The following is a 15176-nucleotide window of genomic DNA, read 5'->3' as shown; positions in this document are numbered from 1 at the left end:
AATCTAAAATTTTAAATTAGAAAGCATGGGATGATTGCACTGGATTTTTTTTTTTTCATATACTGCTGTGTTTTCTTTGCAGCTGAAATGCACAGTGACAGCATTATCCTACGAGATGACTTTGACTCTTACCATCAGCAAGAATTGAATCCTACCATGTGGTGAGTTTCTGCACTCCTTTATATGAATTTGAGCAAATGAAAGCATTATATTTGTTGAATGAAATGAAGTATAAATTGAAGTGTGGGTTTGCTTCATTAGGACCTAAATATTTTGGTTTATTAATTAATTTATTAATGAGTGACTGAGAAATTCTAAGCACATTGAAGTGGGTGACAAATTCTTGTTGATTTCAAATTTTTAACTAATCCAAAAATAGTAGGACTAGAGCTGAGCTCAGTGAATATTTATAAATGAAGATTTTGGTTTACTGAAAACACAGCTTTTCATCAAAAAGGAGAAGAATTTCAATAATTAAACTTTGTTGTTTCAATTTTTTATTTTAATTTCATGTTGTACATGTTTTTGGTGAAGCTAACTATAGCAATAATTCCTTCCAAAATGAAATTGTTTCCAAATAATTAAAAAAATCATAAGAAAACCCTCCCAAAAGCCCCAACTGGAATTAAATACCTCTGTCTAATTTCCATGTGATGAAAGTGTTTGAGGTTGAATTTTTTTTCATTTTTTTTGTGGAAGGCTTTTTCTTCAAAACTTTTTCAAAAGTTTTGTATTGTACAAGAAGGAAAACGCTTCTCAGTTCTATAGAGCAAGTTGATTTCTCTCTCTATATACATATATATATATGGTTGCTCTATATATATATTCCAAATTGCTAGGGTTTGGAGGGTTTTGGGATTCATGAGTAGGGTCATTCATGTTATCACAGCCTATATCTGAAACAGCCAGCACAAGATGTTATCATTCTTTAACCAATAAATGCTATAGAAGAATCTCAACCTTCCCATACATAATAAGTCAAGTACACCTTGGGACAGGTCAGGCAGCAGCTTTATGAACTGTGACCCTAGTGGGAGAGCTCTCAGACACCATCTCTCCCTCTGCTTCCCCATTCTCTGCCAAGTGATTGCAGAGACCAAACCCATGCACTGGTTCAGAAAACAAGGGAAAAGTTGAGGAAAAATAATCACTTCAATGTTAATAAAGTTAAATATCAATCCCTGTGAGGGGTGGACTCCTAAAGTCACTGTCACAGTCCTAAGTTGTCCAACAGTAAATAACAGGACAGTATGGAGAGATGATTGGGGGAGCCTATAGGAGTGACCCCTTAGTGCTCTCTTAGCTCAGAAGAGGGGAGTTGGAAACAGTGATGGACTGTTAGCTTTTAGTCAAAAGGAGTGTTCTTTTAGCAAAGATAACTCTTAGGCAGACCTCTGAATCTTAAATATTAATAATTTTACCACCACAGTGATCATAAAGATAGATGATAATATATGTGTACAATGTCCCAGAAGAGGAAGTCACACATCTCCCTTAGTACAAAGCTGATTCTATTCTGTATAGTGAGTATATATACAGTATATAATACCCAGATAAACACATCTGAGGTTTTGAAGGTTGGAGCCTCCTTTTTTTATATGATTGTTTCTGAGTTTTCTATTTCTTTCAATCTTATGTCAAAAATATGACTAACTTTATTGTTTTAATTCATACAAGACATGGAAATATTTTACCGGGTTAGTTTATCTTGTTCAAATAAATCCTTGATGAGCATTTTATCACTTACCTGGTTTGTTAGTTAATACATTCATTCTGTGACATTTGACTTAATTTTCCTTTTTATTAAGGACTGTCACAACTTTCCATCTGTGCAGGTCTTTCATAGCTTAACCATCTTATGTAAAAATGCAGTAGTTTACAGAATTTTATGGATCTTTTTATTCTGTACATACACATTTTAATAGTTTTCAATATGCACCTACAATTTTTACTCCTTTTGTTCCTTTTGTATCAGCTCTTTAAATGTTTTTTCTGGTCTAGAGGTATTAAGGACCTGCAGTACTACAACATAAAATCCCCTCTTTCTTTACGGGTATGAACAGATCAAGGACTCTTAATGGGTTGCAGAATAGCTGCCAAGGTAGATTGCTTTAGCAGCAGTGTGTTAAATGGACTTGAGTGGAAAGAAATGAGAAGAGGCATTATTTCCCTGCAGATGCCTCATAACTCACCGAGGGCTTGTCTGTTGGGAGCCTCCATAATTTATTTATCCATTGCTCTCAACTTTAAATTCATCCTTGCTCATAGAAGTCTCAACAGAGAAATTTCAGATTAAAAGAGCCCCCAGTCTTCTGCTCCTTTTGTCCCCAGGATTTGGATTTCCTCCCTCTGGAATAAATTTCACCACCTTGCTTGGTGAATCAGTGCAGAGAGGTGGGTGCTAGGAGAGAGTCCCCAAAACTCACCAGTCCTGAGACAGATTTTCCTGTAATAGCAGGAAGCCAGCATTTTCAGCAGTGCTAAACAGAAGTGGAACACAAATAAAAGAAAACCATAATGAAGTACCATGAGCTTTACAACACACAGAATTTCTGCAGTAGCCCTGCCTCCAGTGAAGACCCACTTAGTGGCAGAAAGCTCATTCTCATTTGATTGTCTAGTGGGAGTAAAATCAGGAATTATTAACAGTTGTTGCCATCCTCCCTAAAATTGTGTTTTCTCCCCTGGCAGCTGCTAAAATCCCATCTTTACCACAACCAATTGCAGCAAGTGCTGGAGCAGTATTTCCAGCTCTTCTCAGTCTGTGGGGAGCAGTGCCTGGTGTCCACAGACACCCCAGCAGGGCCATGCCATGCGGCCACTTACACCCAGCCACTCTAATCGTTTCTGAAGCCATTATTTGTACAGATGAAAAGAGAAGTGTTTGTGTTTTCCTCCTGGCTTTTCTTCCCAAATCCTACGTAACACTGGCTTGGAAGCAATTAATATTTTCCCACCCCTCCTGATTGCCCTTCTGGCATGTGCAGCTCTGGCAAAGATGTACCATCCAAGTGCACAGCTAAGCAGTTTATATCCTCTCTGTGTGTCCAATTTTATGAGTCCCAGCAGAGCCTGTGTGTCACTCCATTGCTGGGAGAGACCTCACATCTCATAGCTTTTTTGCACAAGGGCACTGTATGATTTTGAGAGTGACTGCCTGCTCTGTCAAATGCATTATAAGACACATCCTTCCCAGCAGCCATCTGTTTCTTTGGAGGCTCTGAAACAGGGGAGGAGTGGCTACAAGTGTGTTTGGAGCTGCAGAGAAAGAGAAGGTTGGGATAAGGCTCTTTGTAAAAGAAAAGTTACAGCACCACAGTTCCTGACCTATATCAAAATTTGGTGACTGAATGAAAACAGGAGAAACTGCTGAAGTGGGAAATGGACCGAGAGAGAAGGAAGTAACAGGACAGGACGCATGCTTATGTGAACGGAAGATACATAGAACAAAGAAGGATTTCTCTGCTGGGAGTGTAGGAATGGGACCATGTCCCATCTTTTTCATTTTCTTGGGAAACCACCCACCATGAGAATTTTCTTGTGTGGTTTGTCCAACTAATGTTTATAATCTTTTCTTCCAGTACCCTGTCATGTCAGAATATGATTGTTCCCAAAGTCCCCAACCCATAGGCAAAACCTCCTTGCTTAAGCAAAGATTTCCTCATTTCTTGGGTTTTATTTGCCACCACCCTTACAAAGATCTCTTGTCTTGTGAAAAAAGTGTGCTTCACACAATCATAAATGTTGAATGTGTTATGCATCTGATGTGCATTAGCTGTGGAATTTAAGGTAAGTAGGTGATCCCACACCATTGTAAATGTAGCACCAATGTCCATGCTCAGCCAGACACTGCTGACTTGTTGAACTAACTAGAAGTGTTTAGTACCTTTTTCAATTAGAAAATTGAAATAATATAAGCTATTAGTGTCCATGAGACTTTCCGAAAACTGACAGGACACTGTTAGATCAGAAACCTCAGGAACCATGGAAGTAACTAATCTCTTCAGCAGGGAAAGGGAACCTGCAACAGGTACCACTTGCCAGGGAATGGCTGGATGAGTAGAGGTCCAATGTGTGTAGTATGAAGAAGACTGTCTAAGTCATTGATCACCTGTTCCTGTGACCATCTTGCCTCCATGTAACCTCATCAAACTGCAGTGGAGAGCATAAAAAGTGCAAAGGTGATATAAGAACTAAACCAGGCTAAACAAGAACAAATGTAAGAAAATGTTCTGTTTAATGCTATGATTAGATATTCTTAGTGTTAAGAAGATGCATAAATTACTAAAGAATAAATGTTGGCATTTGTGCATGTTTCTGTATAAAACAGTTTTAATAGTAGGACTGCAGAAAATAAGGGTTTCAGTACATTTAAAGGAGAAAGAGCCAGTACAGAAGTGCATTGCTGACTAATTCTCCTTCCCAACCTGATGTCATGTTTCATCTCAAAGCCTATCAGCACACCAAGCAGTAGTCACTTACAGAAGGCACACTTGTCAAAGATGACATGAAGAATACCTGAGCATGTAAAATCAATCAATAAGAAACAGAGATTCTCTTGGTCATCACTTCTTCATGGCATATGAGAAATGTACAGGTACAGTGATATTTCCAGTGGCAAAGAGGTTGAGGAAAGCTTTGTGACAGGAGAGAGGTTCTAAAGTGGTTTCCAAATTGCACTAAAACTGTGGGATTAAACTTCAGAAAGATTTATGTTTAAAAATCTCTTGGCAGTTTGAGATGTTTATCTTCTTTATGGTTCAGACATCAGTCAATATAATATCCACATGCTCAGGTATTGTAGAGGGAAAAAAAAATTACAAATAGGGGTGGGGAAACAGCAGATGTTTCCCCTTCAGCAAAGTGAAGAACAATAGCAGAGAGAGGTGGGACTCTCTAATTCAGAGATGAGAGAGATGGCAGGTCTGTGGAGAAGTCATCTCGATAAATGTGACACATGTCAGCAGTGTCAGCGAGGACCAGCTGTGAAGAGAAAGCTGAAGTGATTTTAATGCGCTAAGATCTTAGATGAGGCAGGTGAGAAGGATAATGTGGAAAGCTGCACCCAGCTAGGGCAATTAATAGTGTCTTCTGTTTGTATAAATAGAAAAGGAATTAACCTTCCTGTCTGCACCAGGAGAGGAGCAAATTGGATCGTTTCTAAACACGTAGTACTATGACGATGATCTGAGGAACAGCAGATCAATTATCTTGCTCTTCATGCATTCTTGTCAAGCTAATGAGCAGTTTATTGTCAAAGGTAATGCACTTCAAAGAGAGCACAAAGGTTTGAATCAGGATTACCAACAGCCATCCAATTTTGTATGAGAGGAGTCATCCTAGGAAAGGCAACCAATGATGAAACTGCTGTATTAGCAGGACAGCGTTTCTGGATTTCCGGACAATATTTCATAGACCACATTACAGAAGTAGAACAGATGAAATGCTTTTTGTTCGTTGAAATATGAGAATTACAGAATTAAAATATCCCTTGGATTATGTAGCCTGACCTTTTAGGAAGGACTAAGTGATCCCTACAATGTATCCATGACAAAGTTTTCCTGCCGTGTCTGTCTCTTTACACCTATCAGGAGTCTGAGTAGATGCTCTGCTATAAAATTCAAAATGTAGGGGCAGACAATGAAAATTATTTTTATAACAGCCAGACTCCTACAGAACCCCAGGAATTCTAGTTCCTCTCCCTCTGCTCTTCAGTTGTCAGAACTTCGGGATCAAGTGAAATTAGATAGCATCTAAACATGTCCTCTGTGAACTCTGCTTCTGTGTTTTCTCTAAAATAATATTTTATTCACTCACGTGCTCTCTTCTTGCCTTTTATTGAGAAATAAAATTATTTGCTGACTGTGACATCTATAAGTAAATATTAATTCACTGAAGTTGATTTGAACTATTCTACTTTATTAGAATATTTTATTCTGCTGCTTAAATTCAAAATCCTAAATGGTGTCAGTGTGAATTGCTGAATTACTTAACTGGCATGTTCATACAGGAAAAACAACTCAAATATTTTTATGTCTGACTTTTTTTCTGGAGTAAACACTTCCCTGCAGGTTTGATTATTAAGTTAAGCTTTGAATGCCCAAAGGCAATGTTGGTCAGAACCGTTGCGGGCAGCTTCTTGGGGACCAGGAATATATCCAATGTTTTTTGAAAATGTGGTCCTCATGCCAGTATCTGATATCCCAGTCCTAGAAGGTGGGGGAAACAGCCCTTTCCCTATGTTCTACAGTCAGGCTGCCCACAAAGTCCTTCATATTAAATTAAGAATTATCAGGACAGGTGTCTTTAGTTGTCTCTGCAGCACTTACCAGCCTCTCTGAGAATTTCTTTATAATTTTTCCCCTAAAAAGTGAGCAGAGTGGAAACTCTGTTTCTAGGAATATGGAATATGACAAATGCAAACAGAAGCAACAGCAAATGCTATGTTACACTGCAGCCTCAAGCCTGGTCTTTGGGGAAATCACCCTGCAAGCAGGAAGGGGGCTGATCCCAGCCGCTTCTTCTCAGCTGTTCTTTGTGGTGACTCCATGATGGTGGGTTTATCTATGGTAAATCAAACGTTCACGAGGATTTTGTAATAAGAGTAGCTTCAGGGTAAATTATATATGTAAGATTTCAACTGGATTTCCCATGGTGAGATGTTTTGCCTTCAGCAAGCAGGGACACCCCACTTTAGAGGGGCAGTTTGCAGTAAGTACTGAATCACCAGGGCCTTTCACAAGAGGAAGCTCCAGTGGATCATACCCACAGTTGCTTTGTGCTCAGCACCGTCATAACAAACCGTCCAATTTGAGCACCAAGATGCAGCAGCCTGATTTTACATCTTACACAGTCTCAAAGATGCAGTCTCTGATTTCCATTCTGAACACGGTGTGCTCTCCCTGCAGGTCTGAGTGCAGTAACTGCGAGGTGGGGGAACACTGCGGGGTGATAATGCACGGCAACGCCGCCACCTTCTGCGAGCCATACGGTCCCAGAGAGCTGGTAAGTGAAGGCTGCCTCGTCTGTGGGGCTGGGGCTGCAGGCTGTGGAGCTGTGTCAGCTGCAGGGGTGTTGGTGTGCTTTGAAAGTTTGCTATTTAGTAAAGGTGCTCTTGAGCAAGGTCCATAGAAGTACACCCAGCAACATCCCAGCGCTTGAAACTGTAGATGCTAAGCAAAAGTTATTGCAATAGTTGGCAAGGGACAGTCTCTTGATCCAGCACGTATCCGAATCATGTAAAGTATCTCTGAAATACTGAAAAGTCAAGGACATAGAACTGTGTTTTTGAACTGGCATCATTCTCTTTTTATATCCAACAATTAAATAGAGACAGGGTTCATTTTTCTTTTATTATTTTATTAGTCTTGTCCCATTTTTTCTTGTCCCTGTTGATAGATGTTAATTTGGTTGTAAAACATTACTTGTGAACAATGCATCCTACAGACTTAAATGCAGCCTGGAGCAAGCACCTGCCAGTCACAGGGAGGTGTATGTAACAGATTGAGTCATGATGAGTGGGACAGAATTAATTTTGTTGGGGGTAGTTTGGTCATAAAATTGCTGTAAGAAACAACATGGTGCAATTTGCATTAACTTGAGGTGATCCGGGAGTGGAAAATGAATTGCAATACATAAACCAACGCCCACATGCTGGTGCTGGGCAGCTAGCTGCAGTGATGTACATAAAAGGGGAGATTTGGAAAGCACTGAAAAATTAAAAGGCCAGATCAAAGCCCATGTAATTCAAAATTAATTTTCATGTTTTCAACATTCTTCTGAATGGAGGGAAAGGCTGATTAAAGCTATTTGAAGAGCAAACATGGAAGAGGTCCAGAAACCATAAGTGTTTTGGCCAGGCATCTTCCCTTCAGTTCAGACACTGACAATTCTTTTCACAGGGTTGATTTTACTTCCTTAACTGGGACCAGAATTACACAAATGCAATGTAGATAGTGCTGACATGGCGTATAAAAGTCATAAACACACATAAAACTGATTTAGAGATTTTACAGATGAAGAATAATTTCCCTTGCAGCCAGCTCCAGCCAGGGAATCCTCTTGAGGGTGTTAAATGGCCTCTCTGCTACTTTGCATCCTGTTTGAATGTGCTGTGCTTTGCCAACTGCCTTGAGAGGGAATGTGTTGGTTTATGTCCTGTGCATAAGGAAAGTCACACCACTGGGATATTTTTTCCCATTTTTTACATTCATTTTTAGTTATAGTACTGAGCATAGGTAACACTACTTGGAAAAAATCTATTTATGACATTTAACAAACCCAGGGTCCCAGCTCTGCAGGTTTTGAACTGTCATTCATTAGCTGTCTTCTCCCTGCTGATATTCAATTTAGACTATCCTTGGCAATCAGGAATTGGCTTCAAAATCCATTCTTGGACTGCATTTGTCATATTGCTGTGTGGTAAAGTAGCACTACCATGGAATATCAGGAATTTGGAAAAAAATTGTTATGCTACCAAAGTGGTGTGATTAAATAATCGTCTGAAAAAATTGTTATGCTTATAAACAGTTGCCAGCCTAAAAATAAAAGTATTTATAAATATTACAGCAGTGTTGCAGAAAAATCAAATCCTTCTGCAGGGACATGCTGAAGGCTTAACATTATGGATGAGCACAAGAGTGCTCATGCCAGAGGTGTGATCTAGTTTTATTTTTGAGTATGGACATACTCAAAATCATACATATGGACAAAATTTAATACCTATTGTCTTAGAACCAGCCTGTTTCTCATTTGTAGTTGTTTTGGCAATTTCACAACATACCTCCTTCTGTCACAAATTTTAATACCTGTTTAAATTTTCCATTATTTTTGTTAGTCCTATTCTGTCCTTGCTTGAAATGGATCATGAAACCTCTGTTCCTGTTAATGGCTCCTAGTACATGAATTACTGCTTTAAAATACTTAGTCAAGAAGAGTTGAATTTGTGAAATATTTTACATCAGCAGCTCTAACAGCTGCTGATTTGCTACCTTGACCTCCTTCTTTTCTCCTGATTTCCAACAGCCACCTGTTACTGCAGGCAGAGGGTTTTTTAATAACAGCTGTCTCTGTCTGTTGGTGAAAAATTACCACTGGCAAAATACTGGAAAGTTGTACAGCATCAGAGAGGTTGCAAGCAAAGGAAAATGCCTACTAAAGGCTCCCTACCATGCTCTCTGCAGTGTCTGAACTAAGCAGCCCTATGCAGAATTTTGCAAAAATTTTTAGTAAGTCTAGTGCTCTTTCCCAAAACATTGCTGAAATGATTCTCAACACAGTCTAAGTCTACATGAACATCCCTTCTGTGATAACTGATATGTTTAATTTCTTGATGATATGAGCTATTGAACCTCAATAAAGGTTTTGTTTTCAAATTATAACTTGCACAACATAATTAATTGAATGAAATATAATATAATAGGTTGTCTTAAATCAAATCAGAAAGCAATTTATTATTTGGCTGGGTAAGTGTGATACCTGATACTGAATTGATCCTGGCAGAATGACCTAAATGGGAATGTGACTGTATTTTTAAAGGGGTTATGTAAATGCAGCTTTCCTATTCTTGTTTAAAAAATTAAAATTACCTGTTAGGACATGTAGTCTTTTTATTAGCTAATCTTGAATGCATTTTAGTGAAGATCCCATTCCTTAATATTTATATTATTTTCTCTGTGTAATAAGTCTGTAGAAAAGAAAGAAAACTAAAACCTCATGCCAATTCATGCAGATCTCCATCCATTACTTTCAAAGGCATCATTTAATGAATAGCTCAACTAGGTGTGCACTGGCAGTGGAAGAAGTCCAGTCTCTTTTGCTCTTGGATGCATTGGTTCTTAAGTAGCAGTATTGTTAAATCAAACTTTCAAAATAAATTGCAAACAATTAGGTGTCCTTCACAACACACTAGGGCTTTTTATTTTATAGTATTTTCAGAAGAACCATTCTAATTTGAGCTACTGAAATGTGGAGACATTCAAAGAAAGGAGAAAGAGAGGCCTCAGAGGAGGGTGGGTTGCTGACTACAGGGTGAGCTGGTGGTGTTTCTCTTTCTAGGTCTTGTCTGGATGTCAGCCGTGGGTAGATTCTTCTATATGTACATTTTTTCAATCTTCTAAGGAGTGGTCAAGCAACCCTGTTGCACATAAATGTGCTTTTTTTCTGTAGACATTAATATGGTGGAAAAAAATTCTGGCTTTGACATATGATGAGATTTCAATAATCAAAATGACATAACAAAAATGTCCATGATCACTCAGCCTGAAAGGGCTGGTGGTTAACAGTCCTATGCACTGGAGATGTAGGTGTCTAGAGATTTCCCATGCTTTCAAAGAAAAACAAGTGATGAATGTATTGTTTTGCTGATCTAACAAAAATATTTGCTTCTCTTCCCATAGACCACCACTGGCCTTAACACAACTACTGCATCCATCCTTCAATTTTCCCTTGGTAAGTTTAGATTACCTTTCCACCTGAGAAAGTGCAAAAGGTCATTTCTGCAAAGGAAAATGGCCTTAAAGTCCAGGGTTACCTTTTGGTTGACATTACAATCAATATGAGGGATTAAGAAAATATTTTAAAAACTGCAGTGTATTTTTTTATGATATGGAGCTACCATTTTAAGTTTTGGAAATGAAAGACTCCAGTGGATACTCTGATGAGCTGTGTTTGAGTTTTGTTTTTTTCTCCTATGTTATAGCCTGATGTTTAACATTATAATTTCTTGCTCTTTCTCTGAAGTGTGATTATAATTTCAAAAAAAAAAAAAAAGAAGAAGGCTTTTATCATTTAATCCTCCTGATGTATTCCAAGTTGCACCTAGGTAGTGCTGTTTTTAACACATTTGTACAAAGAGAGTAGGTAGGGCAGATGAAGACTAAATGCTATTCAGTCCAAATTATCAGTAGCTGGTTGTATGCTATATTACTTAGAACACTGTGAGTTATTGCACATTTCACTGTGCATTTGTGGCTATAAATTACAGTAGAGGCTGTGGCTAGGGCTGAGGGCAAATTTGGAACACACCTGATTTGTTAGCTCATATCTCAGTGTTCAAAATATGAAGGAAAAATGTTCTTTTGATATAAATGGTTCAATAAAAAAGCAAGCAGGAAATGTAGCCTGCTTCCTCTCTGGACCCCTGGATATGTGTTTCCAAATCATATTCCTATTTTTTAAAAAGTAATTCTCCAAAAGTATCTCAAGAGACGTGTGATTAAACACTGGAAATCTCAGTTGAAAATAAGAACAATCATGTAGCTTGGAAAACAGCTTGGGTTTTTTAATGGATTGGAAATCAAAATCCTAGAAGGCTCAGAAATACATCATTTAAATTTGATTTTTACCTGAAGCTGTTCATTTGGGTATTGCAAGTCATCAGTACCTGCAACTGACTGCAATGTTAATACATCTAACTGGTATCTATCCTTTTATTTTGAATTACTGGTTTTAAAAAGCCAGAAAAATGTACCCAATCCTCAACTGAATTAGTGCATAAATATTTGGTACCTCAGATGAAAACCAGCCTGTTACTGCCCTGCAGTTTCATTCAGACAGTGGAAGGGTGGCAGCCCACTTGATCCACTGGGATGTGTTGCTCACCAGCAGAAGCACAAGGAGATGTGACTCATATAAAGCTGCAAGTTTGCCATGATGGAGGAATTTCACTTTTCATTAAAATTTACAAAAATCTTTGGATTATTCTGCAGTGACCCAGGGTGGTTAACTGCAGGGCAAGGTAGGGCTGGTAGGTATATATTTGCTGTAGCAGCCCAGTGCCTGGTGTCTGCTGCAGGTAAACTGCAGAACAATGCAGGCTCCCAAAAGTTTCAAAATGAGACTTGATATTTCACTAGGAACTTTTGTGCCTATCAGATGGGAAAGGTCAAATGAAAAACAAGGGTAAGAAAAGGCTGAGCAGGAAATGCTCTATATGACAGGATTTTCATGAATATATCTTAAGAATGTCTGAACCCATACCAGTAGGAACCTGTAAAATCCTCAGTATGATGGAGCAGAGAGGGGTGGATGCACATCCAAGTAAATCAAATTTCGGCTTCCAGTTGAAAATGGATCATATTTCCCCATGTGTCTGTGTTGAGTTTGAAATACAATGCAGATTGGTTTTGTAACTGATAGAAGCCAGCGTGAGCCAGGGGACTGCTGCTGAGCTCAGCAATACTTGGCTTTAGAATCCAGTTTCCAGCTTATTCCCAAACGTCCGATTTAATCATAACCCTATTTAGGGATTGATCCAAGGGAATTGCTTTTTTTTAAAAAAAAGAATGCTTACCACTTTCTATCAACCATGGAACAGCTTAAGCTGTAGCCTTTTGGGGGTATCTTTATGTTAAATTTGTCACATAGCTTTGGCATCATTAAAGAGCGCACATTTTAAATGCTCTTGCCACTAATTACCAGGTGGCATTTTGTATTTACAGGAATACAGGCAGTAGGGAACTAGAAAATGAAGCTAAAAATCCTGAAGCTAAATTCTAGTTTCACCATGAATTCCAGATCCTTTTAAACTCTGTGGTCAGGAAGGGTAACAAAGTAGTGAATTTTTCATTAGTTGATATTCTGTGTGGTTTCCTTCATGCATCATGTATTTGTTAGCTTTTCTCTTTAAAGGCCAAGGCAGTTGGAAAGGTGTACTTAAGGAGACGGCTTAATTAGGATGAAAGGTAATCAGTAAGGAATTTTCAGCACACAGGACAGCATTTATGTGCAGTATCCTTTCTGAATGAGAGGAACTTGTCTGTCATGCAGCATCCACTCAGAGCTGGTCCAGGGCTGGGGTGATATTTACACTCATGCACTCTGTGCACAAGTGTGCAGAAAATTTTGATTACTTCAACTGTCTTAATCATCCATCACTACATTTCTCCAAGACCCAACAGTGACATGTCTAGCAGTTTCCTTGATGTTCAGAGGGATTGTTAATTGAGATATTTAAAGCAATGCCTTTGGGCTCTCTAAGGCCAGAACATCTGATTCAACAGCTTGGGAATTGCAGGATATTGCACAAAAGCCTCTGGACTCAGCTGCCACACAACATTAGTTTGATTCATTAGCTGAAATATTCTCTGTTTCTCACTCCAAATCTGAGCCTCTTTCCCCCAGCTGCATCCCTGGGCTTCCCCAGGGTTGAACATGATCTGTCATTCACATGGGCCACTGCGGTGGAAAGTGACTCATTGTACTGAGAGATTAGAAACTGAGCTAAATACAGGGAGAAAGAGACATAAAATCCCTTGAGGAGAAGAGGCAAGGCTTTGAGGGAGCAATGGCAAGGTGTGCGGTGTGCAGGTTGTTGTGCTTACGTTTGTTCCTTGGGTGTTCTCCTGAGCACGTGCTCTGGAGGCAGAGGTGTGTGTGGCTGTGCAGGCTCTGTGTGGGCAGTTCAGAGCTGCTTCCCATCCCTCCCTCCTCTGCAGGCCTCTGCTGCAGCTGAAGATGCTGTGATGAGCATCCACACTCAGCTTGGCCTCCAGGGCACGTGCTCCTTGGAGCCAGGTGTGTAACAAGGTTAAGTTGTTACTGGAAAATATTGCCTTGAAAAACTTTGTTCCACGGCTCTCTCCTTATGTCTTAGTATTACTAGATCATTTCTGGCTGTTTAAAAGTATTTGGAAATGATAATACCTTGATAAGGAAACCTCCCACTTTTCATCTTGATTATGAAAATTCCTTCACATTCCTCTGAAAACAGGATGACTTTGTCAGTATCATATACTGGATAAATACATTATGTTTGTAAAGCATAATCCTACTTTAAAATTTCTTTCCCTTCAACATTCATGCCATTGTCACAAAGATCCTCTGTCATTACTAGAGCAAATTAGCAATTCTTCCCCCCCAATTTACTAAAAAAATCTAACCTCCCTACTATTTTACAATAAACCAAAATTGGTTTATGGGGGAAGGGTTTTTTATCTTCTGAGAAGGAATACACCTTCAAATATTACAAATATTTGGCATTTCCACTCTGTTTCTTAAGGACCAAGCCATTAGTCTTGCAAACAAAGAAACAGACACAGGTTCAAAAGGTTTTTTGGCTTTATTTGGTGATAAAGCTTGGACTTGGCCTCTCCCTTCCAAAATATTATTATAACAAACTTTTGCAAATGTTGGGTTCCCTAATCTGTCAGGTTTTATTTTGAGTCAACCATTAATCCTTATTTTCAGTCCCCTTCAAACTGCCTTTGTATGGCAAATCCATGACCTGCAGTATTTGTTTGTAATCATAAACCATCTTCCCCTAACTGATTATGAGAGACCTGAGTTATGGTCACTCCATGTGAGTAATATTGATGTATATGCTTATTTTGATGAATGAAACCTCTTACAAGAATCTCAACATGATGCAAAATACTTTTCCTGCAGTAAATAAAATAATAAAGCCTGTCCCTAAACTTTTGGTGGACCCTGAAAATACCACTGAGCTGGAAAGGAAGGGGTTGCTCTCTGGGAGTATAATTTGTTGTTAATGCATGAGCAAAGGTGATCTTCAGTGCCTGAAGGCTGTCAGGCCTTGACACTGGAAATTCTTTAGGCATCTTCCCTGCACAGAACATATGCTAAATGCCTTAGCTATTGCTAAAGAGAAGACATGAATCAAATCTAGCACATCAACCTCCAGTAAAAACAGTTTTCAGTGAGGTTTTAGTATCAGGCTTTAATCTGTGAGAATGCTTTGTGATTTTGCCAGATGGACTCTGTTTTTCCTCTCAGGAAAATCCCAGTAGATATTATCTGGAAGATGGGCCACTCGTGATTTGCTCGCTGGTCGGGAATCACAAACATTTGGACCTTACTTGTAGATTAAGAATGGCCCTTTTCTCCTGATGCTTCTGGGATAGAATAGGATAGGATAGAATAGGACTGTTTCAGTTGGAAGGAACCTACAATGATCGTTCACCCAACTATTTCAGGGCTGACCAAGCATTACAGTTTGTTGTTAGCTTCATTAACATCATCCGGTCAGTTCTCTGCCATCTATTGCTATTGAACCTTCCATTGTTCCAAATTATTTCACCAAGTTAATTGTTGATTGCAGCATTTGACAAGTATTCCATAGAGGGTTCCATATGTATTAAATTAATCTATTGCAATCACTAAAAATACCTGCCAGCAGTTTATCAATGTTCCTTACTATCTTTCCAATGGAACCTTAT

The 15176-nt window shown here is 38.9% G+C and overlaps 1 protein-coding gene across 2 annotated transcripts in view; it reads left to right on the top strand.

The window, feature by feature from the left end:
• LOC131592824 (reelin) overlaps window positions 1-15176 on the top strand; it is a 273205-nt gene that overhangs the window by 118927 nt on the left and 139102 nt on the right. For both annotated transcript variants that reach the window (XM_058864623.1, XM_058864624.1), the window contains exons 6-8: window positions 83-161; window positions 6909-7005; window positions 10398-10449. In XM_058864623.1, coding sequence (XP_058720606.1) covers window positions 83-161; window positions 6909-7005; window positions 10398-10449 — 228 coding nt within the window. The remainder of the gene's footprint in view (window positions 1-82; window positions 162-6908; window positions 7006-10397; window positions 10450-15176) is intronic.

Source organism: Poecile atricapillus, chromosome Z (assembly GCF_030490865.1).
Source record: "Poecile atricapillus isolate bPoeAtr1 chromosome Z, bPoeAtr1.hap1, whole genome shotgun sequence".
Lineage (NCBI taxonomy): Eukaryota > Metazoa > Chordata > Aves > Passeriformes > Paridae > Poecile > Poecile atricapillus.
This window is presented reverse-complemented; position numbering and strand designations above follow the sequence as displayed.